This window comes from Pogoniulus pusillus, chromosome 30 (assembly GCF_015220805.1).
Source record: "Pogoniulus pusillus isolate bPogPus1 chromosome 30, bPogPus1.pri, whole genome shotgun sequence".
Taxonomy (NCBI): Eukaryota; Metazoa; Chordata; class Aves; order Piciformes; family Lybiidae; genus Pogoniulus; species Pogoniulus pusillus.
In genome coordinates, this window is record NC_087293.1 from 15,846,400 (window position 1) to 15,874,203 (window position 27,804).

Here is a 27,804-nt window from a genome sequence, read left to right on the forward strand (position 1 = left end):
TACATTAAGTCACAGAACTCTCCTCTAACCACACATAACAAGCTGGGAAACTCAGCATTCAGGTCTCTGCTCTCTGGGGCTGGGCAGCACAGCCACTGCTCCTCTTACTGCAGCTCAAACACCACATGAGAAGGCAGCAGAAGTGGCTCATGGGGCAGCAGAATCCCCTTGAGTCAGGTCATTGGTTATTTATTTATTAACAGATGTTCAGTAGCAAAATGTGTCCAGAATAGCTGAAAAGACCTATCAGGCAGTCACAGCAACACCTGATGCACAACATCATTGTGTGAAAACATCCCTGGTGGCATCAAACAACCAAGTGACCTGTCAGGGCAAGAGTTAGCAGCTGTTTAATGGAGGAGCATGATATAAGGAGGGGAAAGTAGGGGTCCAAAGGGAGGGAAAGGGGAGATCCCAAGGAGGGGAAGAGAGGAGGTCCCAGGAAGGAAAAAGAAAAGGGATCCTAGGGAGGGAAAAGAAAAGAGGAGATCCCAAGCAGAGGGAAAAAAAAAGAGGAGATCCTGGAGAGGGAAAAGAAAAGAGAAGATCCCAGGGAGGGAAAAGAGCAAAAGCAGCCCTGTTTTCTCTCTTTAGGATGAACAAATAGCTGCTTGCAAAGAGATTGTTTGTCCCTTTTGCTTATCTTTTCCTCTCAGAGAGAGCTCAATTCTGCCTGTACCTCCTCCACCTCTTGATTTTACATAGAAGCATCAACCCCTCCCCTGTATTGATCAAGAGGTAAAGCTACTGCTAGGTCTAGAACTGCTGCTGAGCATAGTCTGCATTCTCTCTTTCACTGCAGAAACAGCACAGTGTCTTTATTAGCATGCAGGCCTTTGCCACAGTCAATCATGGGTGTGTAAGAGGATGAAGAAGCAAGAACCATGACAGTTCAAGTTATTAGGCTGGCACCATAAAAAAACCCTGGGTGATAAGATTTAGCAGTGCAGATGAGATCACTGCTTTGCACAGCCTATCTGCCTGCCTCCAGCAGTGGGCAGGACTTCATCTCCAAAGCAGTATCTTTGCTAAGGTGAAGTTAAGGTTTCAAGCATCCAGTGTCTTGGTTGGGTGGGGTTTGGGGTTTGTCTTAAGATGGCAGTATTGTAATAAAGTGCTAGTAAGGCATCACATCAAAATTAGCAGCACTCTTTTCACAGCAGGCTACAGTCTTGCACCACACTTGTGATTATTCCAGTTGAATTCCAGCTCCTCAAAGCCGTTTAGATGCTAGAGCTTTGTTTCTCTTTCATCTTGGCTCAAAGAAATGAGTGAAATGCAAGGAGCTGGTGAAGCTGGGACAGTTGCTGACACTTGGCACTACAGTCCCTGTGCCAGCCTTGCTGTTGGGCACTTCAGCTCAGCTTGTGCAAAGAACTCAGGTTTGTAACTGCTAACCCAACAGGTTTGTAGCTTCACACTGGACAGGTTTGTAACTGCTAACCCAACAGGTTTGTAGCTTCACACTGGGTAGGTTTGTAACTGCTAACCCAACAGGTTTATAGCTTCACACTGGATAGGTTTGTAACTGCTAACCCAACAGGTTTGTAGCTTCACACTGGACAGGTTTGTAACTGCTAACCCAACAGGTTTGTAGCTTCACACTGGGTAGGTTTGTAACTGCTAACCCAACAGGTTTGTAGCTTCACACTGGATAGGTTTGTAACTGCTAACCCAACAGGTTTGTAGCTTCACACTGGGTAGGTTTGTAACTGCTAACCCAACAGGTTTATAGCTTCACACTGGGTAGGTTTGTAACTGCTAACCCAACAGGTTTGTAGCTTCACACTGGGTAGGTTTGTAACTGCTAACCCAACAGGTTTGTAGCTTCAAACTGGTCAGGTTTGTAACTGCTAACCCAAAGGGGTTGTAACTTCTAATCCAATATATGGTGAAGGGTCTGGAGAACTGGGCTGGGGAGGAGCATCTGGGGGAAATGGGGTTGGTTAGTCTGGAGAAAAGGAGGCTGAGGGGAGACTTCATTGCTCTCTACACTGGAGCAGGCGGCCCAGGGAGGTTGTGGAGTTGCCCTCTCTGGAGATATTCAAACCCCCACTGGATGTGTTCCTGTGTGACCCTGCTCTGGCAGGGGGGTTTGGACTGGATGAGATTTTGAGGTCCCTTCCAGCCCCTGACATTCTGTGTTTCTGTGATACAGTTCCTGGAAAGGAGGTCAGAGCCAGGTGGGAATTGGTCTCTTCTCCCTAGTATCAGCTGAATGAGAGGAAATGGCCTGAAACTGTGCTAGGGGAGATTTAGCTTGGAGACAAGGAAGAATTTCTTTGCTGCAAGAGTGGTCAAGGATTGGCAGAGGCTGCCCAGTGAGGTGGTGGAGCCCCCATCCCTGGAGGTGTCCAAGAAACCTGTGGCCATGGCACTGTGGGCCATGGTTTAGTGGCCATGGTGGTGGTGGGTTGCTGGTTGGACTGGATGACCTCAGAGGGCTTTTCCAACCCAAACAGTTCTGTGATTCTCTGAATACACTGTGTTAAAAACAGGAAGATGCTCATCACAGAGATGTGTTAACAAGACTTCCCTGAGAGCAAATCAGCTTCTGCCCCTTCACAGAAGTGTTCTTTAGTTGGGATAAATGTTCTGGAAAAAAGAATACAGCTGAAAGTTGGAAGTGCCCTGCCTGGAGGAGGAGCTTGGCAGCAGCAGTCATCATCTCGTGGCAGTGTCCAGGTCTCCCATCCACGATCTGCTATCACTCCATCTTTTGTCAGTGCTGTTGCTTGCTTTGCTTATTGAAATCAGCTGTCCTGGAGAGGGGACTTGAGCCATTCCCTGGGTGTTGGTTTGGAGCCAAAGCCTCACCACGAAGGCTCCCAGGTGCTGCTGCCGAGGCTTTGCGGGGGGCTGGAGCAGGCTGGGGAGGCAACTCTAGAGCCTGAGCTGTCCATTTGTATTTGTTAACTGGTTTGAAGCCTGAGAGTGCCTGATGCAAGCTGGCATTCTGTTTTTCCAAACCAGTTTAGCAGTTATTTACCTTTCAAGCAATTAACATAATTACCATTATGCTAAGAAGTAATTTGGGGAAGTTCTGCTCCGAGCCCTTACGACTCCATCGGGACAGTTTTAGTTGGGCCTTATCTTTTTGATGGAAGCCTAATTGCAGTTTTGGCTTCCTGTAAACAAACCAGAGGCAGCTAATTGTTTAGGCAAATAGCAGATTAATTTAAATATGCATCCCTAATAAAACAAAAATGGTCCCCATTATGGTCCTCATTCCCATGGCGAGGAATATAAATATTCAGTGGGAGTGCCATTAGACAGGGATCTTAAGGATTATCTGCATTATTTCACATGGGCAGCACTTTCCAGATACCAAATAATCTTTACAAAAGCAAACATAAATCAATTTAAACTCATTTAGATACCATTTCACTACGTGCAGTTTCATTACCACACTCTTGCTTCACCTCCTCTGGGACGCGGGAGGAGTGTTTGCAGCCTGGCACTGGTGCCCGTCCGCAGCTGTCTGTCAGAGCTTTTATGTCTCCTCCTGAAGGAAGAGCTGCCATTAATCATTTCATCATTAATGGCCATGCTCGTGTAGAAGGAAGGCTTCTCCAGCCCTGTCTGTCACAGCTGAAGATTGCTTCTCTGTTAATTCCCTGTAAAGGTGGCCCAGAACGTCTCCAATTCCCTCTGGCCCTTCTGTTCTGCAGTACCCTCCTGATTGCTTCAGGTTGCTCTTGTTCAGATGACTGCTTCCATGGAGCATGCTTTTAAACAGAGATTCACTGCTCTGTGCCAGCAAAAAACTGCAGGTGCAAACGTCTTGGATTTTGACTTACACTCCTGGGTTCTCTGAGATTTGCATTCTTTAGCTTTTGGAACTCTTTTGGCTTTTGCAGAGCTTTGCTGCTGGTTGTAAACTGTAAGAAAGAGGATTAAAAGCCCTGCCCTGATGGCTGCATGTGCAGAGCCTCAGATTCCTCTCTTGGAAACTCTGCAGTGTCTCACCACCCTCACTGCAAAGAGCTTGTTCCTGATCTCCAGTCCAAATCGGCCCTCCACAAGCTTGCATCCTTTGCCCCTTGTCCTGTCACTCTCAGCCCTTATCAGAGTCCTTCCCCAGCTCTCCTGTAGCCCCCTTCAGGTACTGGAAGGCTGCTTTAAGGTCTCCTCAGAACCTTCTCTTCTCCAGGCTGAACAGCCCCAGTTCTTTCAGCCTGGCCTTGTAGGAGAGGTTCTCCAGCTCTCTGATCGTCTTTGTGGCCTCCTCTGAACCCAGTCTTACAGTTCCATGACCTTCTCATGCTGGGGGCAGTGCTGCAGAGCATAGGGGGAGGATGCCTCCCCTGGCCTGCTGCTCTCACTGCTTCTGATGCAGCCAGGACACTTACTCCTGTTAGCATTCTTTTAACCTGCCATCTTGAAGTGCTCTTGCAGGCTGCTGCTCAGTCCTAAGCTAATGCACACCAATGATTTCTGTCCCCAGGAACCATCAGTGTCTGGAGCCTGCTGCTGGGCCGGGAGCCAATCCATCACTACCAGCACAACCAAAGGGTCCAGGCTCTGGCTCTGGCTTCAGAGGGTGCCACGGTGGCAACGGCGTCTGGCTTCCAGGTCAAAGTGGAAAGCCCTAACGACAGAGGAGTCTGGCAGACTGCTGGGTCATTTGAAATCCAGAAATTGGTGAGTCTTCAGGCTGCTCCTGGGAAAGAACAGCCCCATGGGTCAGTGTAGGATGGGGACTGACCTGCTGCAGAGCAGTGAACAGGAGAAGGACTTGGGAGTCCTGATGGATGGAAGGGTGGCCATGAGCCAGCAGTGTGCTCTGGTGGCCAGGAAGGCCAGTGCCATTCTGGGGTGGATTAGAAGGGCTGTGGTCAAGGGAGGTTCTCCTTCCCCTTTACTCTGCCCTGGTGAGGCCTCATCTGGAGTATTGTGTTCTGGGCTCCCCAGCTCGGAAAGGACTGGAGCTGCTTGAGAGAGTCCAGCACAGAGCCACAAAGATGGTTAATGAAGTTGAACATCTTCCTTATGAAGGGAGCCTGTGGGAGCTGGGGCTGGGAGCTTGGAGAGAAGACTAAGTAAGGGGTGACCTCAGCAGTGTTTATCAATGTGTGCAGGTGAGTGCCAGGAGGCTGGAGCCAGGCTCTGCTGGGTGATGCCCAGTGCCAGCACAAGGGGCAGTGGGTGGAAGTTGAGGCATAGGAGGGTCCATGTGAACCTGAGGAATTTTTTCTGCTGTGAGTGTGACAGAGCACTGGAACAGGCTGCCCATGGGGGTTGTGGAGTCTCCCTCTCTGGAGATACTCAAGAACCATCTGGAATGGTTCCAGTGTGATCTGCTCTGGGTGATCCTGCTCTGGCAGGGGGGCTGGACCAGACGAGCTTTTGAGGTCCCTGCTGGCCCCTGACATTCTGTGCTTCATTCTACTCAGCTTCATTCCAGGAGCTCTTCTCCTGGTCTGCTACTTATTTTTGGTCAAGTTAAGAGGGATCTTAATAAAGATCTTGCCAGAGTCTTGTTGCCTGAGCTGGATAACAGCATCATCAGCTAGGGGCTGGGATTTTGGAGCAGGGTAATGGGCTGAGCTTGCCATCACTGCAGAGCAAGGGTGCAGTGCTGGCTGAAGCTGCAAGTGAAAATGAATGGAAGTCCATATGGTGCAGGAGGTTGGCTGTTTGCAATTATTTTTTGTCAACATTAAACTAAGCTGGCTCATTCTGAAAAGCAGCTTTCTCACACAGAACTGGAGCTGAACCTCGAGCTCTTGTTCCAGATCAGCCCTGGCTGATTAATTCTGAGGCAGGATGTTGCAGACGAGCTAATAGTGTCACTTGTGAAGCTGTAACTAGGGGTGCAGCTCCTTCAGGTTGCACCTTCTGTCACTGAAGTTTGGAGAGTCTTAATTAGAAATCAGAAGCTGAAGTTGTGTTATGTCTGAGGGTGTCTGAGGGGAAGGAAATGCCTAGCAATAGAGTATGGCAGCTTCTGTCTTATTGCAGGAAGCTGACTCTGCAGCTAGTGGGCATGAAGCTGTGGTTTCACAGAATCCCAGCATGGTAGGGGTTGGAAGGGACCTCTAGAGATCATCCAGTCCAATCCCTCTGCTAAAGCAGGGGCACCCACAGCAGCTTGCCCAGCATCACAATGCCCAGGTGGGGTTGGAATCTCTGCAGAGAAGGAGGCTCCACAACCCCTCTGGGCAGCCTGCTCCAGGCCTCCAGCACTCTTACACCAAACAAATTTCTCCTCCTCCTCAGATGGAACCTTCTGGGTTCCAGTTTGTGTCCACTGCCCCTTGTCCTGTCCCTGGGCACCACAGACAAGAGTCTGGCCCCAGCCTCTTGCTCCCCACCATTTATCTCTTGCTGAGCATTGCTCAGATTCCCTTTGGGGCTGCTCTTCTCCAGATTCAACAGTCCCAGGGCTCTCAGCCTGTGCTCCTCACAGATGCTCCAAGCCTCTCAGCATCTTTGTTGCCCTCTGTTATACACTCTTCAGTAGATCTCTCTCTCTTGACTCCCCTGCTGATGAATCTCCTCTTTTAAATCTAAGTCAATCTTAAAATATTTAAATGAACAAAATCCTCAAGCATTTTACTTGGGTTCCTGGTGAAAATGCTCAAACACCACCATACACTCCACTGTAGCCACAGTATTTGCTTTGTGTGTCCAGCTCTGGAGCCCCCAACACAAGAAGGACATGGAACTGCTAGACTGGGTCCAGAGGAGCCCACAAAGAACCTCTCCTACAAGGCCAGGCTGAGAGAGTTTGGGTTGTTCTGTCTGGAGTTGAACATGTTCTGGGCACACCTCAGAGCAGCCTTCACTACCTGAGGGGCACTACAGGAGAGCTGGAGAAGGACTTCTGACAAAAGTGGGTCAGGCAGGGCAGGGGGCAGTGGTTCAAAGTGATAGAATCTGGATTTAGATGAGACATTAGGCAGAAATTCATCCCCACCAGCGTGGTGAGGCACTGGAACAGGTTGTCCAGAGAAGCTGTGGATGCTCCATGCCTTGAAGTTTTCAAGCCAAGCTTGGAGGGGACCCTGAGCAAGCTGTCCCTGCCCATGGCAGGGGAGTTGGAGCTGGATGATCTTTAAAGTCACTTCCAACTGAAACCATTCTTTGATGCTACAATTTGTGTGCTTTAACCTAGTGGCTTTCTGCTCCTCCACTGAATGAGTCCATGAAGTCTGGTTGCATTCTTTGATGTGACATTTTGGTGTGTCCTTAGCAGCCTTTCAAAACCAGCTCATTCTAGAGACTGAGAGCTAGAGTTCATCAGGGGAGCTAAGCTTGCAAAAGTTCTGAAGTAAAACTGGTTTCTGTTCAAAACCACTCCACAGCTGGGATCAGCACACAGCACTAGCTGCTCAGTGTAGTGTGTGGCAGGAGTGAATCACAGACACAGCCAGGCTGGCACAGCCCCTCAGCATCACCAAGTCCAACCTAGAACTCTACTCCACAACATTGACCTTCAACCATCTCCCCAAGCACCACATCCAAACCACCCTTAAACACACCCAGGCTGGGTGACTCCACCACCTCCCTGGGCAGCTCATTCCAGTCCCTGACCACTCTCACTGTGAAAAACTTTTTCCTGATGTCCAGTCTAAACCTCCCCAGCCTCAGCTTGAGGCCATTCCCTCTTGTTCTGTCTCCAGTTACCTGTGAGAAGAGTCCAGCAGCAGCCTCTCCACAGTGTCCTTTCAGATAGTTGTAGACTACTTCATGTAGTGAAGGAAGAGAATGTTTTGGTTGTAATAAAAATCTGCTTTTTTCAGGTCAACTTCCTTAACGTGGTCCCAGATGTGTCAGGGAGTCCAGTGACAGTGGCAGCTGCAGAAGACATTGTCTACCTCCTGAAAGCAGAGGCTCCTGGCAAAGTTCTCCATTCTGTCTATGGGCAGCCTGTCACATGCCTCGATGTGTCTGCCCATGAAGCAGCCTTTGGGGTCAGAACCTTTGGCTGGTTACTGAATGAGCCCAACCAGGTATTTCTGCTCTTTATTTAGTTATTTTCTAATTGAAGTAAGAGATTTATACCTTCAGAATCACCAAAGGAATAAGGACTTCATCCCTATGACCATTTCCTGCCTTGCAGGAACAGCAGAGGGAAGGCTTTCTTCTAGTGCAATATCCTGAAGCTTCTGTTGATGTTCTTCTAGTGAGCAAGGGATTATTCTTACTTTGCATCCTCTGCCCCTCATCTCAGAAAAGCTCTAAAAACTCTGGCCCCAAATCTAAGCATCCACCCGAGAGGACATCCTGAGCTGTGTGTCAAGCCTGGAACATGCCAATGTCCAGTCTGAGGAGGATGCTGCTTGGTTTTGTGTTGAAATCAGTTTGAGTTTGGTGGGGATGCTGTGATGATTGGTTTGGTGCTTGCTGTACAAGAAAAAAAAGATGTGGCCAGGCTGGAAAGTGTCCAGAAAAGAACCACCAGAATGATGGCCCTGCCATGTGAGAAGGGGCTGAGAGAGCTGGGGTTGTTCAGGCTTAGAGGAGACCTTATCACCATGGGCCACTCCACAAGGGTGGCTACCAGGAGGATGGAGATTCCCTTTGTACAAGGAGTCCCATGGAAAAGACAAGGGGTGATGGGGACAAGTTACTGCTGAGGAGATTCCTGTCGGACTGCAGAAGAAAATTTGTCAGCATGAGAACAGTTGGGCATTGGAATCCTGTCCCAAGGGATGCAGTGGAGTCCCCTGCATTGGATGGTTTTAAGCCTCAGCCTGACAGGCTGCTGGGCCAGCTCATTTCAACTAGGCTGTAACCTGGAAAGACTGAACCAGATGATCCCTGGGGTCCCTTCCAACCTGGCACTCTGTGATTCTGTGGATTAAGGGAAGCTAAATTCTAATCCCAGGTTTGAAGTCCCCCTGTGACACAATCTGCTGCTTTTGTCAGCACACCACAGCACAGGAGGGCAAAGCCAGACTGGCTTTGTAACCCTGCCGAAGACTGGTGGCTGAGACATGCTTCTCATGCAGCTCTTCCCAAACATCTCTGCTTGTAGGAGTGGCTCTTCTGGGCTTCCAGACCCAAATAGGTGGCATAAATAATTGTGGGGTTAGCAGGACTCAGAATCCTACCTGAGATCCCCCATGGCTGATGGCAGCAGCCTGCTCCTGGGCAAAACCCCACTGCAGAGCAGGAGCCAGAGTCTGCACAGGCCAGATGCCTTGAGAAGAGTTTCTGTCCCTTTCCTGCCTAACTTCTCCCCTCTCTAATTTCCTTCCTCTTTTGTGGTTATACCTCAGATGTGCACTGGGCTTCAGGCAGGTGGAGAAAGAAGCAGGAGGTGAGCACCCAGATGAAAGGAGCTGTGGTCTGTGGTGTACAAGTGCAGCCTTTTCTTTGGCAAGTGCCTAGAAGAGGAAAGCTTTATTTAGGGCTGCCTCTGGGTTAGGAATAAATGTATCCAGCTGCATCTAATTTCCCCTTCAAACCCACATTCACTGGGGAAAAGCTGAGGCCACAATAAATACCTCTAGGGCTGAGAGATGCTGTGAGGCCATGCTGCCTTTATTAATTCCTTTGCTGTCCTAATCCAGTTCTTTTCCCTACAGAGGTGGGAGGTTAGAAGGTAAAATTGCCTTGTTCAGTGGCATTTCATTGCTGATCACCTTTGTGCCTCTGAAAGGAGCTGAGGAACCTCCTTAGTTCCTGCACGTGGCTTGGTAAAGCTGGGCAGATTTCCTGACTTGGTCCTCAGCTCTGGCATCTGACAGCAGCTTGCATCAAACAGAGCATCAGCTCAGATCCCAGTGAGGAGGTGGACCTGAAGGCCAGGCTGTGTTGGACAAGGATGCTCGCTGGGCATGGCTGCAGCAGCTGACATCTCACTGGCAGTGAATCGCTGCAGCCGCCAGGGGCTGATGGTGCCGGTCACTGCTGGGCAATCTGTCTTCAGCCTCAGGAACGTGAGGATGAAGAATTCCAGCCCCTTCTTGCTGCTGGCTGGGTTGCTGTTGGTCTGTTTCTTCTCAGATTGGGGTTTTCTTTGTTTTTCTCCAGGGATCTATTTGTTTTTTTTCAGTGTAAGCTCAGCTCTCATTCTGCTGCCTAGGAACCTGCTTTTTGATGACAACACCTTTACAAACCCCACCTTTTCCTTCCCCTCTTTTTAAATCATGCTCTAATTTTAACCAGATTTGACAGCAGAGCAGAGATCTGAGGCATAAATTTTGTCAGAGAGGAGAAAAACATCAAGTCTGTGGCATAGGCTTGCTTGCTGCAGATAACAGACATCTGTGCAGGAGAGAGGGGAGAATAGAAATGCTTCATCTGTGAGAAGTTCAACCTTACATCAGGCAGCCCAAGGATGATGCTGTTTCTTGAAGGTTTGTCTGTTTTGTGCTCCTAGAGCTCTTTGTTTTGTGTGAAGCTAAGAGAAATTCCCTCAGTAAGGGTGGTTGCAGCTGCATGAACTCCCTGTGAAGTGTTCTGGTTTCCTCACATTCCAAAATCTTGAGCCCTGTGATCCCATCAAGGCTCCTACATGGTCTGTAGGAAACTGAACCCTGGGGATAAACCCTAACCCTGGCTTTCCCTTTGAGCCCAAAGTGGTGCTCATGGCACCCAGTGGACATGTCTTGGAGGATGATGTCTAGCAAATACCACATTACTCTCTGCCATGCAGTTTGGAGCCCTCTGATCTCAGCCCCGCAGCAGCATCACCAAGTCTTGGCTTTCAGGTGCTTGAATGTTGGGTCTGAGCATTGCATCTCAAACTAAACCCACATCTTTAAACTGAACTGCCTGAGGTCCTTGGTGAGGATGTAAACCTCTTGCCCAGGTAGCACTGTAACTGTCAGGAGTCACCTGCAAACATGCAAGGTGAGGTTGCTGCTCCGAGCAAGCCACTCTAGTTGCAGCTGTCCCTGCTGATTGCAGGGAATTGGACTGGGTCTCCTGCTCTGGAGACTTTCAGGACCCCTCTGGCTGTGCTCCCGTGTGGCCTGCCCTGGGTGACCCTGCTTTGGCAGGGGATTTGGACTGGATGATCTCTGGAGGTCCCTTCAAACCCTTTCCATTCCAGGCTTGCATGAGCTCAGAAGCAGAAGGCTGGATATGTTGAGGTTGTATCCAGAGGGTTGCTTGTTGTGCTGTCACTTGTTCACCTGATTTGAGCTGGTGATTGGCCTGTACTTGATGAATGGGGCTCAACATCCCCTGCCTCTTCCCATCAGCCACTGAAATGCTGCCTCCTTTGGCTCCTGCATTTGATGATCAACTGCTTGCTCGTGCGGCTGGATCCAGGAGAATTAACCACTTGAAATGGGTGTGAGGAGCTAAGAGCAAGTGAGAACCAGATTTTAAATAATCCTTTAGACTGGATTTCATACTCTGCAGTCTCTCTTGATGTATTTAGGTCAGAACTTGTTTTTTATAAGCCATTACATCTTTCTTGCACCTTCTTTTAACTCAAACCCTCCTCTTTGTGCACTGCTAAGCCTGCATTGTCTTTTCTGGTGTCAGGATGTCTCCAGGTCTCATGAAGTTCCAAAGACTTCAGTTGTTGTTCCCCTGCCCCTTGATTTCTCTTGCTCAGAACTGTGGGGTTGTTTCAGTTTTGTTCCCCACTGTGGCCCATGTGAACAGTCCAGTTTTCAATCAATCGTTTCCTGAGCCCTGGTTTCCTCACCAGCAGCAGCACAGGTCTCACTGCTGGCTGGGTTTGAGACCTGCCCAAACTCTTCTCTTTGGAGAGCTGCAGGACTGTGCAGTGTTAGCAGCTGAGGCAGAAGAACTCTTTCTGAAGATCTGAGCTGGGCAACTCTTTAGGCATCAGGCACTGCAAGAAGTGCAGCCCAGCACAGACACCAGAAGGTTTCCTTGCCTGCATTTTACATAGAATCATGGAATGGTTTGGATAGGAAAGGTCCTCCAAAGGTCATCTAATGCAACCCCCTCATAGTGAACCAGGACATCCTGCACTAGATCAGATTGCTCAGAGCCTTGTCAAGCTTGACCTTGAACATCTCCAGGTATGGGGCCTCAACTGCCTCTCTGAGCAACCTGTTCCAGTGTTCCACCACCTTCATGGTGCAGAACTTGTTCTAACATCCAGTCAGAATCTCCTGCACCTGTCACTGCAGGCCTTTGTGAACAGTCCCTCTGCAGCCTTCTTGTAGCCTCCTTCTGGTGCTGGAAGGCTGCTCTAAGGTCTCCCTGAAGCCTTCTCCTGGCTGAACAACCCCAGCTCCCTCAGCCTATCCTTGTGGCAGAGGTGCTGCAGCCTCTCAGTCTTCTGTGTGGCCCTCCTGGACCTACTCCATCAGGTCCATGTCCTTCCTTTGTGGAGGGCTCCAGAGCTGGATGTGGTGCTCTAGGTGGGGAGCAAAGTGGCAGAATCACTCTCGCCCTGCTGGCCACTATTAACCTCTGTCTTGCTGAACGCAGCAATCATCCTTCTGGACATTTCTCTGGCTGTAAATGGTCAGAAATCATTTACAAGTGAAAATAAACTTCAAAGAATCCTCCTCTTGTTTTTTTAACTGGCAAATGTCACTGACATTCTGCTGTGGTTTTTCCTAATTGGACCTTCATGTGAGTACCTCCTGCTTGGCACAGCTGCTTAGGTGTCTAGGTTTTGGAAATACAGCTGCTGGGGTGTGAGTGGTGAAGGTGACAATTTAGGAATCCAAGAGAATTCATTCTGGTTTTAACAATGATTTTGCCTTCCTTTTCCTAGCCTAGGCAAAATGTGTTTTGGAGGGTTTGTGTTTTGGAGGGTGGCTCAGGGAGCAAATGGATTATCCTTGCATCTCTGAACTCTCAGATCGATCTTCAGCCACAAGTCAAATCAGTCTGGTGACCTCATTCCAGGTCCTGGCAGACATCTGCCCACATCACAAGCCCATGGAGGTTGGCAGAGCCCTGGCCACTGGCAGCTTAGCCTGGGGCAGTGTCCAGTGCTGGAACAGTGAGGGCTGCAGGTGCCTTGGCAGAGCTGCCTCAGCTTTTTCGCTGCCTGCCTGCACAACGCTTGGCTCCTCTTCTTCCTACCAGCTTGGAGTCTTACTTTTTAACTGCACTCTGATCAACACTTTAAAGGAAAAAACACAGCAGTCTGTAGCTTGGTGTGTAACTTTTACAGCAGATGTAGCTGTTTGGAGGAGCTGCTGGTGTTGAGGGGTTGCTGCTGGGTTCGGTGCTGCATTTGCACTTGCTGCTGCATTTGCTGCTGGGTTCAGTGCTGCATTTGCTCTTGCTGCTGGGTTCAGTGCTGCACTGGCACTTGTGGCTGGGTTTGGTGCTGCACTTGCATTTGCTGCTGAATTCGATGCTGCACTTGCTCCTGCTCCTGGGTTCGGTGCTGTGTTTGCACTTGCTGCTGGGTTAGATGCTGCACTTGCTCCTGCTGCTGGGTTTGGTGCTGCACTTGCTGCTCTGGGTTTGGTGCTGGGTTTGGTGCAAGCTGTTTAGAATCTTATTATCTTCTCAATGCTCTCTCTGGGTCTTTAAGCATCACTCGAGGCTGCTTGGTGCAGCTGAGCACATGCAAGAGCAGAATTCTCATGTGCCAGCATAAAGTCACCTTTAGGATGGCATGAAAGTCAATTTTCCACAGGCTCAGAGAAATCCTTGTGTTACCAGCTTCACACAATGACTTCTCTCTGGCAAGAACTTGCAAAATAGTCTCTCTGGCTGATAGTCAAAAATTACCTCATATTGGAGTAAACTGCTTTTAAATCAAACATCCATTATTCATGTATATTAACTGCCTTTTTTTTTTAGTGGCTGTTTTGTGTATGATTTACTCTTTCTTTCCCCCTCCCCCCCTCCTTTCTCTCTGATAGTCTGTCTGTCTCCCTCAGCTGCTCCTTTTAAATCTTAGCTCATCTTTGAATTTATGGAGCCAGCAGACTTATCTCTGGGCACAAGTATCAATCGGCTGACCTTGCATTTGTTAGCAGTCAGTGCTTTGCTGCTGTCGTTGCAGTGCTCTGTGCCATGTTTACAGAAGGCAGTTCAATGCATTTGCATTGGGAAACTGTGCCCCTGAGGCTTGTCAGCTTTGAAAAGGTTCTTTTCCTGCATCCCTTTAGAAATAAAACCCCAACTTGCAGCAGGGTGTGCCATGTGTTGGGTTTTCAGTCATGACTTCTGCTGCAGAAGCATAGGAGCTGCCCTTCCTGCTTCTGGAGACATCTCTGCAGTTGGTTGGGCTTGACCTGAGCAAAAATCAGATCTCTTTTTATTCGTGGTGGACTTGAAATTTCCCCATGCTGGCAGTATTTGTGTGTATTCAGGCAGTGGTTTTGCTCATTGGCAGAGGGATGGGCAGAAGGAAAGGGGGAGAGACACAGTCTGAAAATAAATGCAGGTTCTGTTCCCAGCCTTGCTGCTTGTTCCTCTGCCTCTCTGAGCAGCTCGGGGGGGTTATTTTGATCCTCAGCCTCTAAAGTGACAATTAGAAACCTCTATCCCAGGCAGTGAGATAGATCCCACTTCTGAGAAAGTGGTTCTTTAATGTACCCAGTGTGTGTTACTCAATAAGGGAAGGGATGCAGGCTCTGAGCATGGCTCCAGTGTGTATTTTGGCTGATATTTATGATCCTCTGCTCAGCACTTCATCTAAGTAAGAGCTAAATATACCATACGTGGGGAGTGCTTTGCCCAGCTCTGAGAGACAGCTCACTCCTCACCAGCCCTGCCATGTGGTGGCTTTTGACAAGAAGCAGAGATGTGCCTGCAGAAGGAAACCAGCTCTTCCACAAAGCAGTTGCCTGCTGGCCTCCAGCCAGGACAGTGGGTTGAACACCCCTGCTCTTGTTGAAAGTACCACAGGCTCTTTGATAACAAGTGCTTGGGGATTTGTTGTTTTAATGTTCCATCCAAAAAAGACATCTCCAACAACACAGGATCCCAAAACACCTGCTGGGCTATTGGACATGCATGGAAGAGTTCCATCAGCAACATTTCCTTCAGGTCCTTGGAAGTGTCTCAGCCAGAGTACATCGACCACGCTTGACCTCACTTAGCTGCAAGATGTAACAAAGCTCACAGCTTAGCTATTCTGGCTACAGAGACTTTGATTCTTTGTGAATTAATTTAGTCCTCTTTCTCGAGTTCTTGGACAATGTTAAAGAGCCTTCCCCATACCCTCTGCTCCGTAGATCCATCAAGAACAGTAACTTTTCCTTTCTCCCTCTGCCTGGGCTGCCGAATTTGCCAACTTCTCAGTGCATCTATCCGAGGACAGTGGCCACAGGTTGAGGCTTGCCCAACTGGTGCAGCAAAGGGGCAAATTAGTCTAATGCACTGCCTTAACAAAGGGAGAGAGTAGGAGCATGAATAATTAATACCACTAGTCTGTGGCAATTGGGTAAAATGAAGTCCCATTTGCTCAGCCTTATTAAAAGAGAGAGAGGGAGAGGGAGAGATGGTAAAGGTCGTTAAGGGACTTGTAACATGGAAAGAATCACCTCTGAGATGGATAATGTGTTTTCTAATCTCTGTGGTCTTTAACTAAACATAATGGTAAAGGTACTCTGGCTATTTCTGGCCTGCTGAATTATTAAGCATTCTGGGAGCTTGCTTGGCTCACATCCAATCACTTGGACTTTTGCATGTGAGCAGTGTTAATAGGTAACACTCTGGAGTTTGCTCTGTGCAGAGTATTTAATGCTTTTCCTCCCCTGTGCCCTGCAGGCCCGCTGGGGGAAGGGAATGCTCCTTAGTGTCTCATCCCAGGGGGCTTCATTTCACACCTAAATGCTCTTGGGTGGCTTCCCTTCGGTCAGGTACCTGTTAGGTCACTGGGCCTGGGTGTCCATTACAGGATTATAAATATCCTTAAAAGGGTAATCCCTTTGCAGGGTGCCTGATAGGATTGTAAACCTCCTAAAGATCTTATCTGCCCTTTAACATACAGAGCCTTATTTCCAGTCCCCTTTGACCAGGTATTTTCATTAGTTCTCCTTGGCCTTAGCAAAGAAGACTCTTGTTACCTTGGGGCATTACAGGAGAGCTCACCAGTAACCTTCTAGCAACTTCAGAATTGTCATCAGTACGTTCTTAATAGCCCCTGGCTTCCAAGAAACTATTATTCAGACTTTAAAAGGCATCCAGAGTGCTTTTTGTTTCTTCACCTATCAGTTTGGCAGGCTGAGGTTTTGAAATGGATTCAAACTGCGCAAGGCAGAAGTTGGATTTAAAAGATAGCTAGAACCTGGATGCTGAAAATCACAGAGAGGCTCCTTCTTCCAGTGCTGCAGCTAATTGGCTAGAAATCCACATGTGCATTATAAAACCTAACCTAAACCCAACCCAACAATCTCTAGAAGAGCAGAGGCTGAGGTGAGAAGAGAAGGAATTGAGCGAGGAGATCATAAGAGGAAAGCTTTTCCACCAGTTGTGTGGCTCTCAGCCTTTGGGTTTGTTACAGATCTCCTCTCTGATGCACACATTTTAAGTTGCAAGTTCTGTGAGGAGAAATAAAGAAGGTTTTGGCTACGCAGGGGAATTGCCACAGGTCTCGAACTGAGACTGCAAGCAGGAGAATGTTTGCTGTGATGTGAAAGAGAGGAGTCTTTAAATGCTGTGTGGAAGCAATTTTTCACTGGAGTCTTTCGTGGCCAGACCTGAATTTTCAAGTGTGTCTCATATGTTTATGGGATAGATGGGAGCTATGGTCATTGAGATAAATTAATAGTTTATGGATGTTCACTTCAACTATGAGCCCCAGGGGACTTTGGAGAAAGCAGCATTTGGCCCTCTCCCCTCCAGGGCTTTAACTTGCAGCTGGGAAGGGCTGGTTCAGAGACTCAACTGGGAGCTGGAACCTGGTGCTGTTGACCCCAGCGTTTATTGTTCATAAGTTGAATTCAGCAGTTTATTGACCTTGTCTTTTGTTCAAAACTTTCCAAGGAGAAATTTGGTTGCCAGGCACAGATATTAATTTCCTTTGCACTGGAAAAGAGTGCAGAGAGGCTTTGCCAGAATGTCATTATCTCAGGGTTTGGTTAGGGAGCTCTTGGAAGCTGTGCTGCAAGTGAGGACAGGCTGTAAATTGGTCTCTACTTTGAAGACTTATCATTTCCATCCACTTTGTAGCAATTTCTGGTTTGGGTTTTTTTTTTTCTGAGCTATGGAAGTTTAATTTTCAGCAACTTTTATGTCCTAAGCCTCCCTGCAAAAGTAGAATTGTCCTTGCTTTACAGAGCTTGAGTGAAAATGCTTTGGGGTTTTTGGTCTTAAGGATGAAAAATGACATGCCAAAGTCTGCCAGTTGAGGTTAAAAAGGACAAGTCTGAGAAGGAGAACTGGTTGGGAGGTCATAAATATTGTAAGCAACTGAGAGACTGTTGATTGCAATAGGAAGCTGCTAATATGTCTAACTAAAACCACACCTGCTCTTTAGTTGGGAGAAAGAGCTTTTCTTTGCAGTATTCCTAGAGATAGTCCAAGCTTCCCTTTTGTTGCCTAGAGGCATCCATCACAAAATGATCCCCTCCTGCTCCTTTAAATTGACCTTTCAGGTTCACAGATTGAATCAGGTCAGAAGGGACCCTCCAAGGGAGTCTTACCCAACCCCCTTGTGCTCAGCAGGGACACCTCCAACCGGAGCAGGCTGCGCAGGGGCACATCAAGTCTGATCTTGAGCGTCTGCAGGGTCAGGTCCTCAAGCACAGCCCTGGGCAGCCTGTGCCAGTGTCTCACCACCCTCACTGTGCAAAACTTCCTCCTGATAACCTACATAAATTTAGTCTGCTCTAGTTCCAAATCATTGCCCTCATCCTATCCCCATAGTCCTTCCCCAGCCTTCCTGTAAGTCCCCTTCAGATATTGCAGTGCAGCTCTGAGGTCTCCTTGAGCCTTCTCTCCAGGCTGAACAACCCCAACTCTCCCAGCCTGTCTTTACAGCAGAGGTTCTTCAGCCCTCTGACCATCTTTGTGGCCTCCTCTGGACCCACTCCAGCAGATCCATATCTCTCTTGCACTGGGGGCCCCAGAGTTGGCCACAGAGCTGGTCAAGCTGTCAGATGCTTGCTAAAATTGCCCAGATAGGAAATCAAAGGCCAAGAGGCATCACTGTCACTGCTCTGGCAAATGGTGAAGTAATAGGTACAGAGTGTGTGTGTGGTATTTATTAAGCTGCATGTGGATATAATCAGGAGAGATGAAGAATATCCATGTGATGCTGGTGTAGCCAGGCTGATGTTGCCATGGAAGCCTTAAGTTCTTCCTGATGTGTTAGCTACCGTTCCTCATGTCGTGGGCATTAAGCTCCTTTGCGAGGGAGAGGAGCATCACCGTGAAATTGAATCATGTTGATGAGGTTAGGGAAGAGCAGGTTCTGTGCTGAGCTCCACTGGGCTTTGGCCAGGCCATTTTGCTGTTGCTAAAAATGTTGAACCCTCCTCAGTTGAAAGGCCCGAGTGGAGAAAGCTCATCTGGCCCTGCAGGAGAGGACAGGGAACGTGATTAAACTGCTTGCTGCGGGGAGCAGAGGAGGGAGAACAGCCGGGGAACAACTCGTGCTGCTCTCCCAGGCTCTGGGTGAGTCAGCTTGGATGGGGTTTAACAGCAGAGTTGTTTTTTATTCCCTTCCCATCTGAACTGCCACTTCAGAGGTGGTGTTTCTCTTCAGCTGTCTCTGCTGCAGGACCTGTAAGGGCTGTCAGCACCGGGGCTGTGCTCGCTTCTGCTCTTCAGGTGTTGCTGGGTTTGATTGAATCCTCCTTGCGCAGTCCATCTGTCTGAACCTTTAAATGATGGTCCTGGCTGCTTTTGCTGCTCCTGCAGATATTCCACTTGATGAAGAAACTCTTTGCTTTTCCATGCAAGCATTGAAAGTTTGACATGGAGAAAAGCTCTGTGGCTCATTCTGCTCACCTGAGAGCTGGACCTCTGGTAACTGATTGGCTTTACACCCTGCTCCTGGATGAATTCCGCTGTCAGACTTGATCTTCTGATTTCTGAGGCTCCTGTTGCTCTTGTCAGTAGGGATAGATCTGTGTCTTGGTTATCATAGAATTGTTTTGGGTGGAAAAGACCTCTGAGATCATCCACTCCAACCATCAGCCCAGCACCACCATGGCCTCTAAACCGTGTCTCAGAATGCCATGGCCACAGGTTTCCTGAGCACCTCCAGGGTTGGGGACTCCACCACCCCCCTGGGCAGCCTGTGCCAGTCTCTGGCTGCAGCAAAGACATCTTTCCTCATCTCCAACCTAACCCTCCCCTGGCACAGTTTTAGGCCATTGCCTCTCCTTCTATCACCTGATCCTAGGGAGAAGAGTCCAACCCTACCTCACTGCAACCTCCTTTCAGGGAACTGTAGGGAGCACTGAGGTCTGCCCTCCTCCTCCAGGCTAAAGCACCCCAGTTCCCTCAGCTGCTCCTCCCCAGCCCTGTTCTCCAGACCCTTCCCCAGCTGTCTGTGTTAGCACTTTCAGAGGCAAGTCCTGCAAACCATCTCTGGTGGTAATAGCTCTGCTCTGCTCCACGCTGCTGCAAGGTGCAGTTGTGCTCCTGCTGCGTTTAACCGGTGCTTGTTCTCCTTCTGCCAGCTCCTTCTTTACAACCTGGAAACACGTCAGTGCCTGAGGAAGATGGGCAGCTCCATAGGCGACTTCACGTGTGTCAACCTCCACAACAGCCCTCCAAACATGCTTGTTACAGGCAATAAAGACAGAAGGTAGGTCCTACCAAGTGCTGTAACCCATCTCAAATTAGCTTACTTCCTGTCCTGCTGTCCTACATCTGGACCTGCTAGAATTTGTCTCTGCTCTAATGTTTCAAACGCAGCCTGCATGAACTTCAGGAACAAAATATTAGGTAATAGTTGGCCCTGGCTACCAGTTTGCTTTGTTTCAGAAAGCTCCATGGGAAGAGAGTTTCTTTCTGAGCCATTTGGTGGACACAGTTGGTGTACAGCCCAGCGAGACCACTTGGAATATCTTCCACTTCCCCACCGCCACCCGCAAAATGAGTTTGGCATTTAAAAGCTCACTTTCTGATATTAAAAAGAATAACCTAGGGGATGAATCCTGGAGGCTGGAGATGGCTGTGGCTGCCAAATGATGTCAAGAGTGGATTGCAGAGCACTGTGGCGGCCCCTCAGGTGACCAAAAAAAAAAGGAAGATTAAAAAAAAAACAACCCTAAAAAAAAAAAGAGAGAGAGAGAGACTTTCACATGAATAGATTCCAGCTTCTCTTTAGCTGATTAGCAGCTTTCTCTTCAGCTCCTTGGCTTGGGGAGGAGGATTTTCCCAGCACAGCCTCTGGTGCCAGCAAAGGACGCGCTGGGAACAGTCGGTGCGAGAGGATTAAAGTGCTTAGAAAGAGCCTTTCAGGCCAATTTTGGACATTTTTCTCTTATTCTATTTTCTTTTTCTTTTTGGGGGGGTTTTGGGGGGTTTGTTGGTGTTGGGTTTGTTGGTGTTTGTTGGTGGTGGTTTTTTTTTTGCTGGGCAAGTTATACATGGGGGTCTGATCCAGTGTGCCAAAGGAGATGTGGGATGGCAAGGAGCCAGTCTCTAATGGCTCTCTCTCTTCCTTCCCTTCTCCTTTCCAAGCTGGGCATCAGGCTGCAGGTGGTGGTCTGCTGTGGTGGTGGGGATCAGATTGTGAGGCGGATGCTTGCCTCTGCCAAATCCCAGACCTCTGTCCCGCCAGCGCAGCAGCTTGCAAAAATGATTATTTTGTCAAACAGCTTCTTTTTTTGGGGGGGTTTCCCCCCACACATCTCCTTTCTCAGTGAGCAGCCAGCTCAGGCAAACCTCACATTTTTCTCAGCAAAGAGGATAAAGGAAACAGATGAAGTTTGACACATGGAATTGAATCCTTGCGTGGGGTGTTCCCCCCTCACCGCCTTCTAAAAGCAGACAATTGATTTTCCAAAGCACCTCAGTGAAACTTCTTCCAGTTCTAATCTCTTGCACAATGATAAGAAAGTGGCTAAAGATGGTAGGCCTTAAGTGAGATTGAAAGTTACTCCCTTCAGACTAAATCCTAGAATGATTTGGGTTAGAAGGGACCTCAAAGCTCAGCCAGTTCCAACCCACTTGCCACTAGAACAGATCACTCAGGGGCTCATCCATCCTGGCCTTGAACACCTCCAGGGAGGTTGTGGAACACAGAATCACCCAATGTGATCTTTGATCACATTGGGTGATTCTGTGCTCCACAACCTCCCTGGGAAACCTGTGCCAGAGTCTCCTCACCCTCAACCTGTGCCAGTCTCTCCCCACCCTCAACCTATGCCAGTCTCTCCCCATCTGCACTGCAAAGAACTTCTTCCTGACATCCAGTTTCAATCTCCCCTCTGCCACTTCAAACCCATTCCTCCTCCTCCTGTCATTACCAGACCTTCTCAATAGTCCCTCCCCAGCCCTCCTGCAGCCCCCTTCAGATACTGGAAGGCCACTTTAAGGTCTCCTCCAAGCTTTCTCCAGGCTGAAGAGCCTCAGCTCTCTCAGCCTGTCCTCATAGCAGAGCTGCTGCAGTCCTCTGAGCCATCTTGGTGGCCTCCTCTGCACTGGCTCCAGCAGTTCCATGTCCTTGTGCTGGGGGCTGCAGAACTGCATACAGTTCCCCAGGTGGGGTCTGAGGAGAGCAGAGCAAATCCCCTCCCTTGCCCTGCTGCCCACACTGCTCTGGATGCTCCCTGTTCCCTCCAGAAAGCTTTCAGTTGCTCAGCTGAAACACTGAGCTGAAGGGGTTTGCCATCACTGAAATACCAAGAAGTTAGCAATCACTGCTTCAGCAAATCATCAGCACAGAATGGCTCAAGTTGGAAAGGACCTCAGAGATCATCTGCTACAACCTCCCTGCCCTGGCCAGAGACACCTCTCAACTAGGCTTGGGTGCTTAAGGCCTCAACCAGCCTGGCCTTGAACACTCCAAGGGAGGAGGCAGCTGCAGCCTCTCTGGGCAACCCATTCCAGAGCCTCACCACCCTCATACTCACTAACTTCTTCCTGCAGTCTAACCCTGCTGGATGGCTTCAAACCGTTCCCCCTCGTCCTGGATCCAACATGCTCCCACTGAGCCCAGCTGTTGAGGCAGGAGGTGCCAGACCATGCCAGCTCTGCATTAGCTTTGCAAAATGCTTTTCCTTTTTGTTTGGTTGTTGGTTTGGGTTTTTTAAAAGCACATCTGAAGAACTCAAGTGTGCCTCTAATTCTTCCTTGGGTGTGCCAAAAGGGACACCTGCATGAAACCTGAGTCCTTGCAGATGACATAGCCACAACCAGCTCTCTGCTGCCAGCTCTGCTCACCAAACAGAAGCAGCTTTCACTGCCTTGTGGAACATGTGCAGTCAGGCAGGGAGACTGCTGAGTGTGAGCACTTCCAGAACACCCCATCCTTGCCCAAAGCCCTGCTCTCATGGGTAGCAAAAGCTCCTCTGGAGCAGGAGAAGATAAGAAGTCCTCCCACTCTCAGCTGGGATGGGTTTTGCTAAGGGTGACTGCAGAGCCACACAAACCGTGCTCCTCACTCCCTTCCAGCCTGGATTTCTGTCTCCCTGTCAGATGGCTGTTGCTCTGTTGGAGTTTGGGACTCTTTCTGCTGGCCTTTCACTTCACCTGAAATGTGTTCTTTGTGGAATTCTATGATGCAGTCTTCTTGTGAGAAAGGCAAAGGAAAGGCTTGCAGCACCATTAGGATCGTAGCAGGGGTACGGAATGAAGTGCAGTTAATGTGTTGGAACAAGTGTGTTTTGGCCTTTGCTGGGATTAATGTGGACCTGATGGCTTCAGGCCTGATAGCCATCAGCTGGGAGCAGCTTCCTCTGGAGCCTTTTCATATCTGAGATCAGTATTTCCCCTTCTGCTTTCACTCACTGCCTTGCTTTTTTAATTCGCTTATGTGCTTTGCTTTATCTCTCAATCTTGGTATTTAAGGCTCAGCAAACAAACTCTTTGGTGAGCTGGGCTGGGTTTAAAACTTAACACCATTAGCTGGAGCTGGTTCTCTGGGCTAGCTGCAGTGGCTGATATCCTAAGCTCTTTTTCTACACATCTGCTTCTGGTCAAGTCTTCGATATTGATACCGCTGAGGAGCTGCTGATTGCTGGGTGCTTGTGGATGGCTTTGATTTGTGGTTAACTCAGGCCTGGAAACTCAGAACTCCTTCACCTTCTCTGAATTACCACACATAAGGTTCTGGGAAGACCTTACAGCAGCCTTCCAGAACAAGAAAACTGTGGAGGGATTTTTTCCCAGGGGACTGTTGTGATAGGATGAAAGGGAATAGATCAACTGTTGAAGAGGGACAGGGATCTGTTGGAGAGAGTCCAAGGTGAGGCTAGGAGGATGATGAGGGGACTGCAGCACTGCCTGGTGAGGAGAGGCTGAGGGACCTGGGGCTGCTGAGTCTGGAGAAGAGAAGACTGAGAGGAGATCTAATCAATGTCTATAACTATCTGAGGGCTGGGGGTCAGGAGGGGGGGACAGGCTCTGCTCACTGCTCCCTGGGCTAGGACAAGCAGCAATGGATGGAAGCTGCAGCACAGGAGGTTCCAGCTCAACGCAAGGGGGAACTTCTTGCCTGGCAGGGTCCCAGAGCCCTGGCACAGGCTGCCCAGAGAGGCTGTGGAGTCTCCTTGTGTGGAGCCTTCCCAGGCCTGTCTGGATGTGTTGCTATGTGCCCTGAGCTGGGTTGGATGGTTCTGCTCTTGGTGGGGAGGGTGGACTCGGTGATGTCTTTGGTCCCTTTCAACCCCTGACATCCTGTGAGCCTGTGACTCTGGAAGAGGAGAGGTTAATCTGGACATTAGGAGGAAATTCTTTGCACTGGCACAAGTTGCCCAAGGAGGTTATGGATGTTCCCTCCCTGGAGGTGTTCAGGGCCAGGCTGGACGAGGCCTTGAGCAACCTGGGCTGATGGGAGGTGTCCCTGCCCATGGCAGGAGGCTGGAACTGGACGATCTTGAAGGTCCCTGCTGACCCAGTCCCTGTGGTGAGTCTATGATTCTGCTTCCAAAGCCCTGCAGGCAGACTTCTCTCACTGTCTCTCCTCTGTACCTGCTCTCCTTTAGGGTCAGGGTGTTCGATGTCCGCCGCAGCCAGGCCCTGTGCTCCCTCTATGCCCACCAGCTGGGGGTGACTGCAGTGCAGATGGACGACTGGAAGGTAGTCAGTGGAGGAGAGGAGGGCTTGGTCTGCGTCTGGGACCAGCGGATGGGCACCAAACTCTGGGAAATGCATGCCAGGTAAGTGGGACTGCAGGGGTCTCTGTTGGGTCTGCCTAACGGGACAAGGGGCAGTGGTTTGAAGCTGAGGCAGAGCAGGGATAGACTGGAGCTGAGGAAAAAGCTCTTCAGTATGAGGGTGATGAGACTCTGGAATGGGTTGCCCAGGGAGGTTGTGGCTGCCTCCTCCCTAGTGGTGTTCAAGGCCAGACTGGATGAGTCCCAAGTCTAGTTGAGAGGTGTCTCTGCCCATGGCAGAGAGGCTGGAACAGATGATCTGTCCCCGAGGTCCCTTTCAACCTAAGCCACTCTGTGATTCTGTGACAGGAGAGATGTGGGAAAGGGCTGATCCAGGACCAAAGGTGACAGCATGCCCATCTCCAAAGCTTCTGAGAGTTATGCTTCATTTTCCTGTGACTTGGGAACAGATTGCCTCCCCACCTGCAGCTCTGTGTGTTTCTCTGTGTGCTCTTGAGCTGTTGGAGCCTTTCTACTCATTAGTTACCAAGAGTTACTCATTAGTTACCAAGAGTGCTTCAGTTAGGCCTGGGGAGTGTGGAAGTTGTTTCCTTTGGCTTTTCCATGAAGTTCAGTTAGTGTCCAGTTCTGGGCCCCTCCATTGCAGAGAGATGTTGAGGTACTGGAAGGTGCCCAGAGCAGGGCAGCAAGGCTGGGGAGGGGCCTGGAGCAGAGCCCTGTGAGGAGAGGCTGAGGGAGCTGGGGGTGTGCAGCCTGCAGCAGAGGAGGCTCAGGGCAGAGCTCATTGCTGTCTGCAGCTGCCTGCAGGGAGGCTGTAGCCAGGTGGGGTTGGGCTCTGCTGCCAGGCAACCAGCAACAGAACAAGGGGACACAGGCTCAAGCTGTGCCAGGGGAGGTCTAGGCTGGATGTTAGGAGGAAGTTGTTGGCAGAGAGTGATTGGCACTGGAATGGGCTGCCCACGGAGGTGGTGGAGTCATCGTCCCTGGAAGTGTTGATGGGGCACTTAGTGCCATGGTCTGGTTGCTTGGCCAGGGCTGGGTGCTAGGTTGGATTGCATGATCTTGGAGGTCTCTTCCAACCTGGCTGATTCTATGTCCTCTCCCTGTCCCTCCCCTAAGCAGTATTTATTAAACCTTGGTTTCAAAATGCTGGGCTGCTGGCTCTTGCCTTCAGTGTGTCTGGGTCTGTCTGCTGTACCCTTACACTGTATCTGTGCTGCTGTTCCCCTCCTTTGCACACTCCTTCAGCTGCAGCAATCCTACCCAGGCTGGGACTGAAACTCATTTCAATGTTAAACCCAACTGGTTAGTGTAGAAATCCCAAGAAGTGCAGTGCTGAGACTGCCAGCAGAGATCAGGATCCTGGAGCTGACAGAGGACTCTCAGCTGCTGCAGCCAAGTGAGGGTTCCCTGAAAAAGGCACAATTGCCAGGGAGTTGTTCTTGTCTGAGTGAAGACCTCGAGGAGTGAGCCCCTTGTAAATCTAAATGGTAGCCTGAATAAATTGAGCAGATAAATCCTGATCTGGTTTTTCATCTTTAATGCATTTCCCCAGGGCTGAGCCAGGTGAGGTATTTACAGTCAGAGAAGTTCAAGTGGGAGCTGCTGTTGGTTAATAGCAGCTCTTTGCTAAGAGAAGGCTCCTCTGACCCTGTGAATTGCAAAGCCTGCTGTGATTCATAGATCCATGGAATGGTTTGGGTTGGAAGGGACCTTAAAGATCACCCAGATGCATTAAGGATGATACTGTCATTGATTGCCTCCTGGAGCAGCACTTAGTGAGCATGCCCAGGAGGAGGGCAGGCTGCAAAGATCTGAGCTTTAGGAGGGGTGCTGGAAGTGAACTCCTTAGGTTAAACTTTTTAAGTGCTCTTTAATCTATACAGGAATCAGGGGGAATCCAATCAAGGGGCCTTTGTAGATGAGGTGTGTGTGGTGTTCCCCACACCTGCAGCCCAGTGCTGTGTGGGTGGAAAGCAAGGGAGAAGCTAAGGGAAGATGACAGGAGGTGCACTGGGGTGGTGGAGAAGAGGCATCTTGATTTGAGAAGTCAAGTTACTGCTGCTAGACTGTGGTGGGGTTACAGTTAAGAAGGCTACTCTTAACTGTTACACTGAGCAGGGAACATGCTGCTCCAGGGGCTCAGCCTTCCCTTAGTCACTGGGGACAGGACAAGGGAGGACGCCCAGACCTTGTGCCGTGTAGTGCAGATCTGAGTCAGCCACAGCTCAGGGCTGGGGGCTTCTGCCGGTCCCTGTCCTTCGTTTTGGGAAGCATCCTGCTCTTCCTGCAGCGCTCGGAGCAGCAAGGCCGGCAGGTGCTGCCAGGTGCTGCCGGGTGCTGCCAGGCGCTGCCAGGTGCTGCCGGGTGCTGCCGGGTGCTGCCGGGCGCTGCCGGGCGCTGCCGGGTGCTGCCGGGTGCTGCCGGGTGCTGCCAGGCGCTGCCGGGTGCTGCCGGGTGCTGCCAGGTGCTGCCAGGTGCTGCCGGGTGCTGCCGGGTGCTGCCAGGTGCTGCCGGGTGCTGCCGGGTGCTGCCAGGTGCTGCCAGGTGCTGCCGGGTGCTGCCGGGTGCTGCCGGGTGCTGCCGGGTGCTGCCAGGTGCTGCCAGGCGCTGCCGGGTGCTGCCGGGTGCTGCCGGGTGCTGCCAGGTGCTGCCGGGTGCTGCCGGGTGCTGCCGGGTGCTGCCAGGTGCTGCCGGGTGCTGCCGGGTGCTGCCGGGTGCTGCCAGGCGCTGCCGGGTGCTGCCAGGCGCTGCCGGGTGCTGCCGGGTGCTGCCGGGTGCTGCCGGGTGCTGCCAGGTGCTGCCAGGCGCTGCTGGGCGCCCGAGTGCGCTCCTGGCCTCGCTTGTGTTCTGCTCGCTGCCCACTAGGTGGCGACAAACGCCAGGTTGGGCTGCTCAGGCCGCTGGGGCGCAGCCAGGGCTGCAGGGCCCCAGCCGCTGGCACTGGGCAGCCTGCTGGTGTGCAGGGGTTCCCCCTTCATCCAGAGCCTTCCTCCTCTTCTGCGCTTGGGTTTTAGGAGCTCCGTGCAGCTGGCACTCCGATGATGTGTAGGGATACCTCACAGGCTCACAGGATGTTAGGGCTTGGAAGTGACCCAAAGAGCTCACTGAGTCCAGCCCCCTGCCAGAGCAGGACCACACAACCCAGCTCAGGGCACACAGCAACACATCCAGACAGGCCTGGGAAGGCTCCACACAAGGAGACTCCACAGCCTCTCTGGGCAGCCTGTGCCAGGGCTCTGGGACCCTGCCAGGCAAGAAGTTGCCCTTGTGCTGAGCTGCAACCTCCTGTGCTGCAGCTTCCATCCATTGCTGCTTGTCCTAGCCCAGGGAGCAGTGAGCAGAGCCTGTCCCCCCTCCTGCCTCCCAGCCCCCAGGTAGTTACAGACATTGATTCAATCCCCTCTCAGCCTTCTCCAGACTCAGCAGCCCCAGATTAAAACCCTTCATCCTCATAGCCCTTCCTCTCCTGTGCTTGGATGTTAGGAGCTCCCTGCAGCTGGCAGCTCACCTGTGCTGTGGCTTCTTTTGCAGACACCCAGTCCGCCACGTGTGGTTCAACTCCCACAGCCTCATCACTGCCAACATCCCCGAGGAGAAGGCCCCCCGAGGTGCCACCGCCATGGAGGACGACTTCACCGCGCACCGCAAGTGAGTGAGGCAGCTCTGAAGGGCAGGGCTTGGTGCTGGGAGGGTCTGCTCT

The 27,804-nt window shown here is 50.5% G+C and overlaps 1 protein-coding gene across 3 annotated transcripts in view; it reads left to right on the forward strand.

Moving 5' to 3' along the window:
• Window positions 1-27,804, forward strand: part of FBXW8 (F-box and WD repeat domain containing 8) — a 68,738-nt gene that overhangs the window by 36,401 nt on the left and 4,533 nt on the right. For 2 of the 3 annotated variants that reach the window (XM_064168251.1, XM_064168250.1), the window contains exons 6-10: window positions 4,448-4,644; window positions 7,749-7,958; window positions 19,494-19,621; window positions 23,970-24,143; window positions 27,636-27,752. In XM_064168251.1, the coding sequence (XP_064024321.1) occupies window positions 4,448-4,644; window positions 7,749-7,958; window positions 19,494-19,621; window positions 23,970-24,143; window positions 27,636-27,752 (826 nt within the window). The remainder of the gene's footprint in view (window positions 1-4,447; window positions 4,645-7,748; window positions 7,959-19,493; window positions 19,622-23,969; window positions 24,144-27,635; window positions 27,753-27,804) is intronic. The other variant, XM_064168252.1, reaches the window with a different exon arrangement.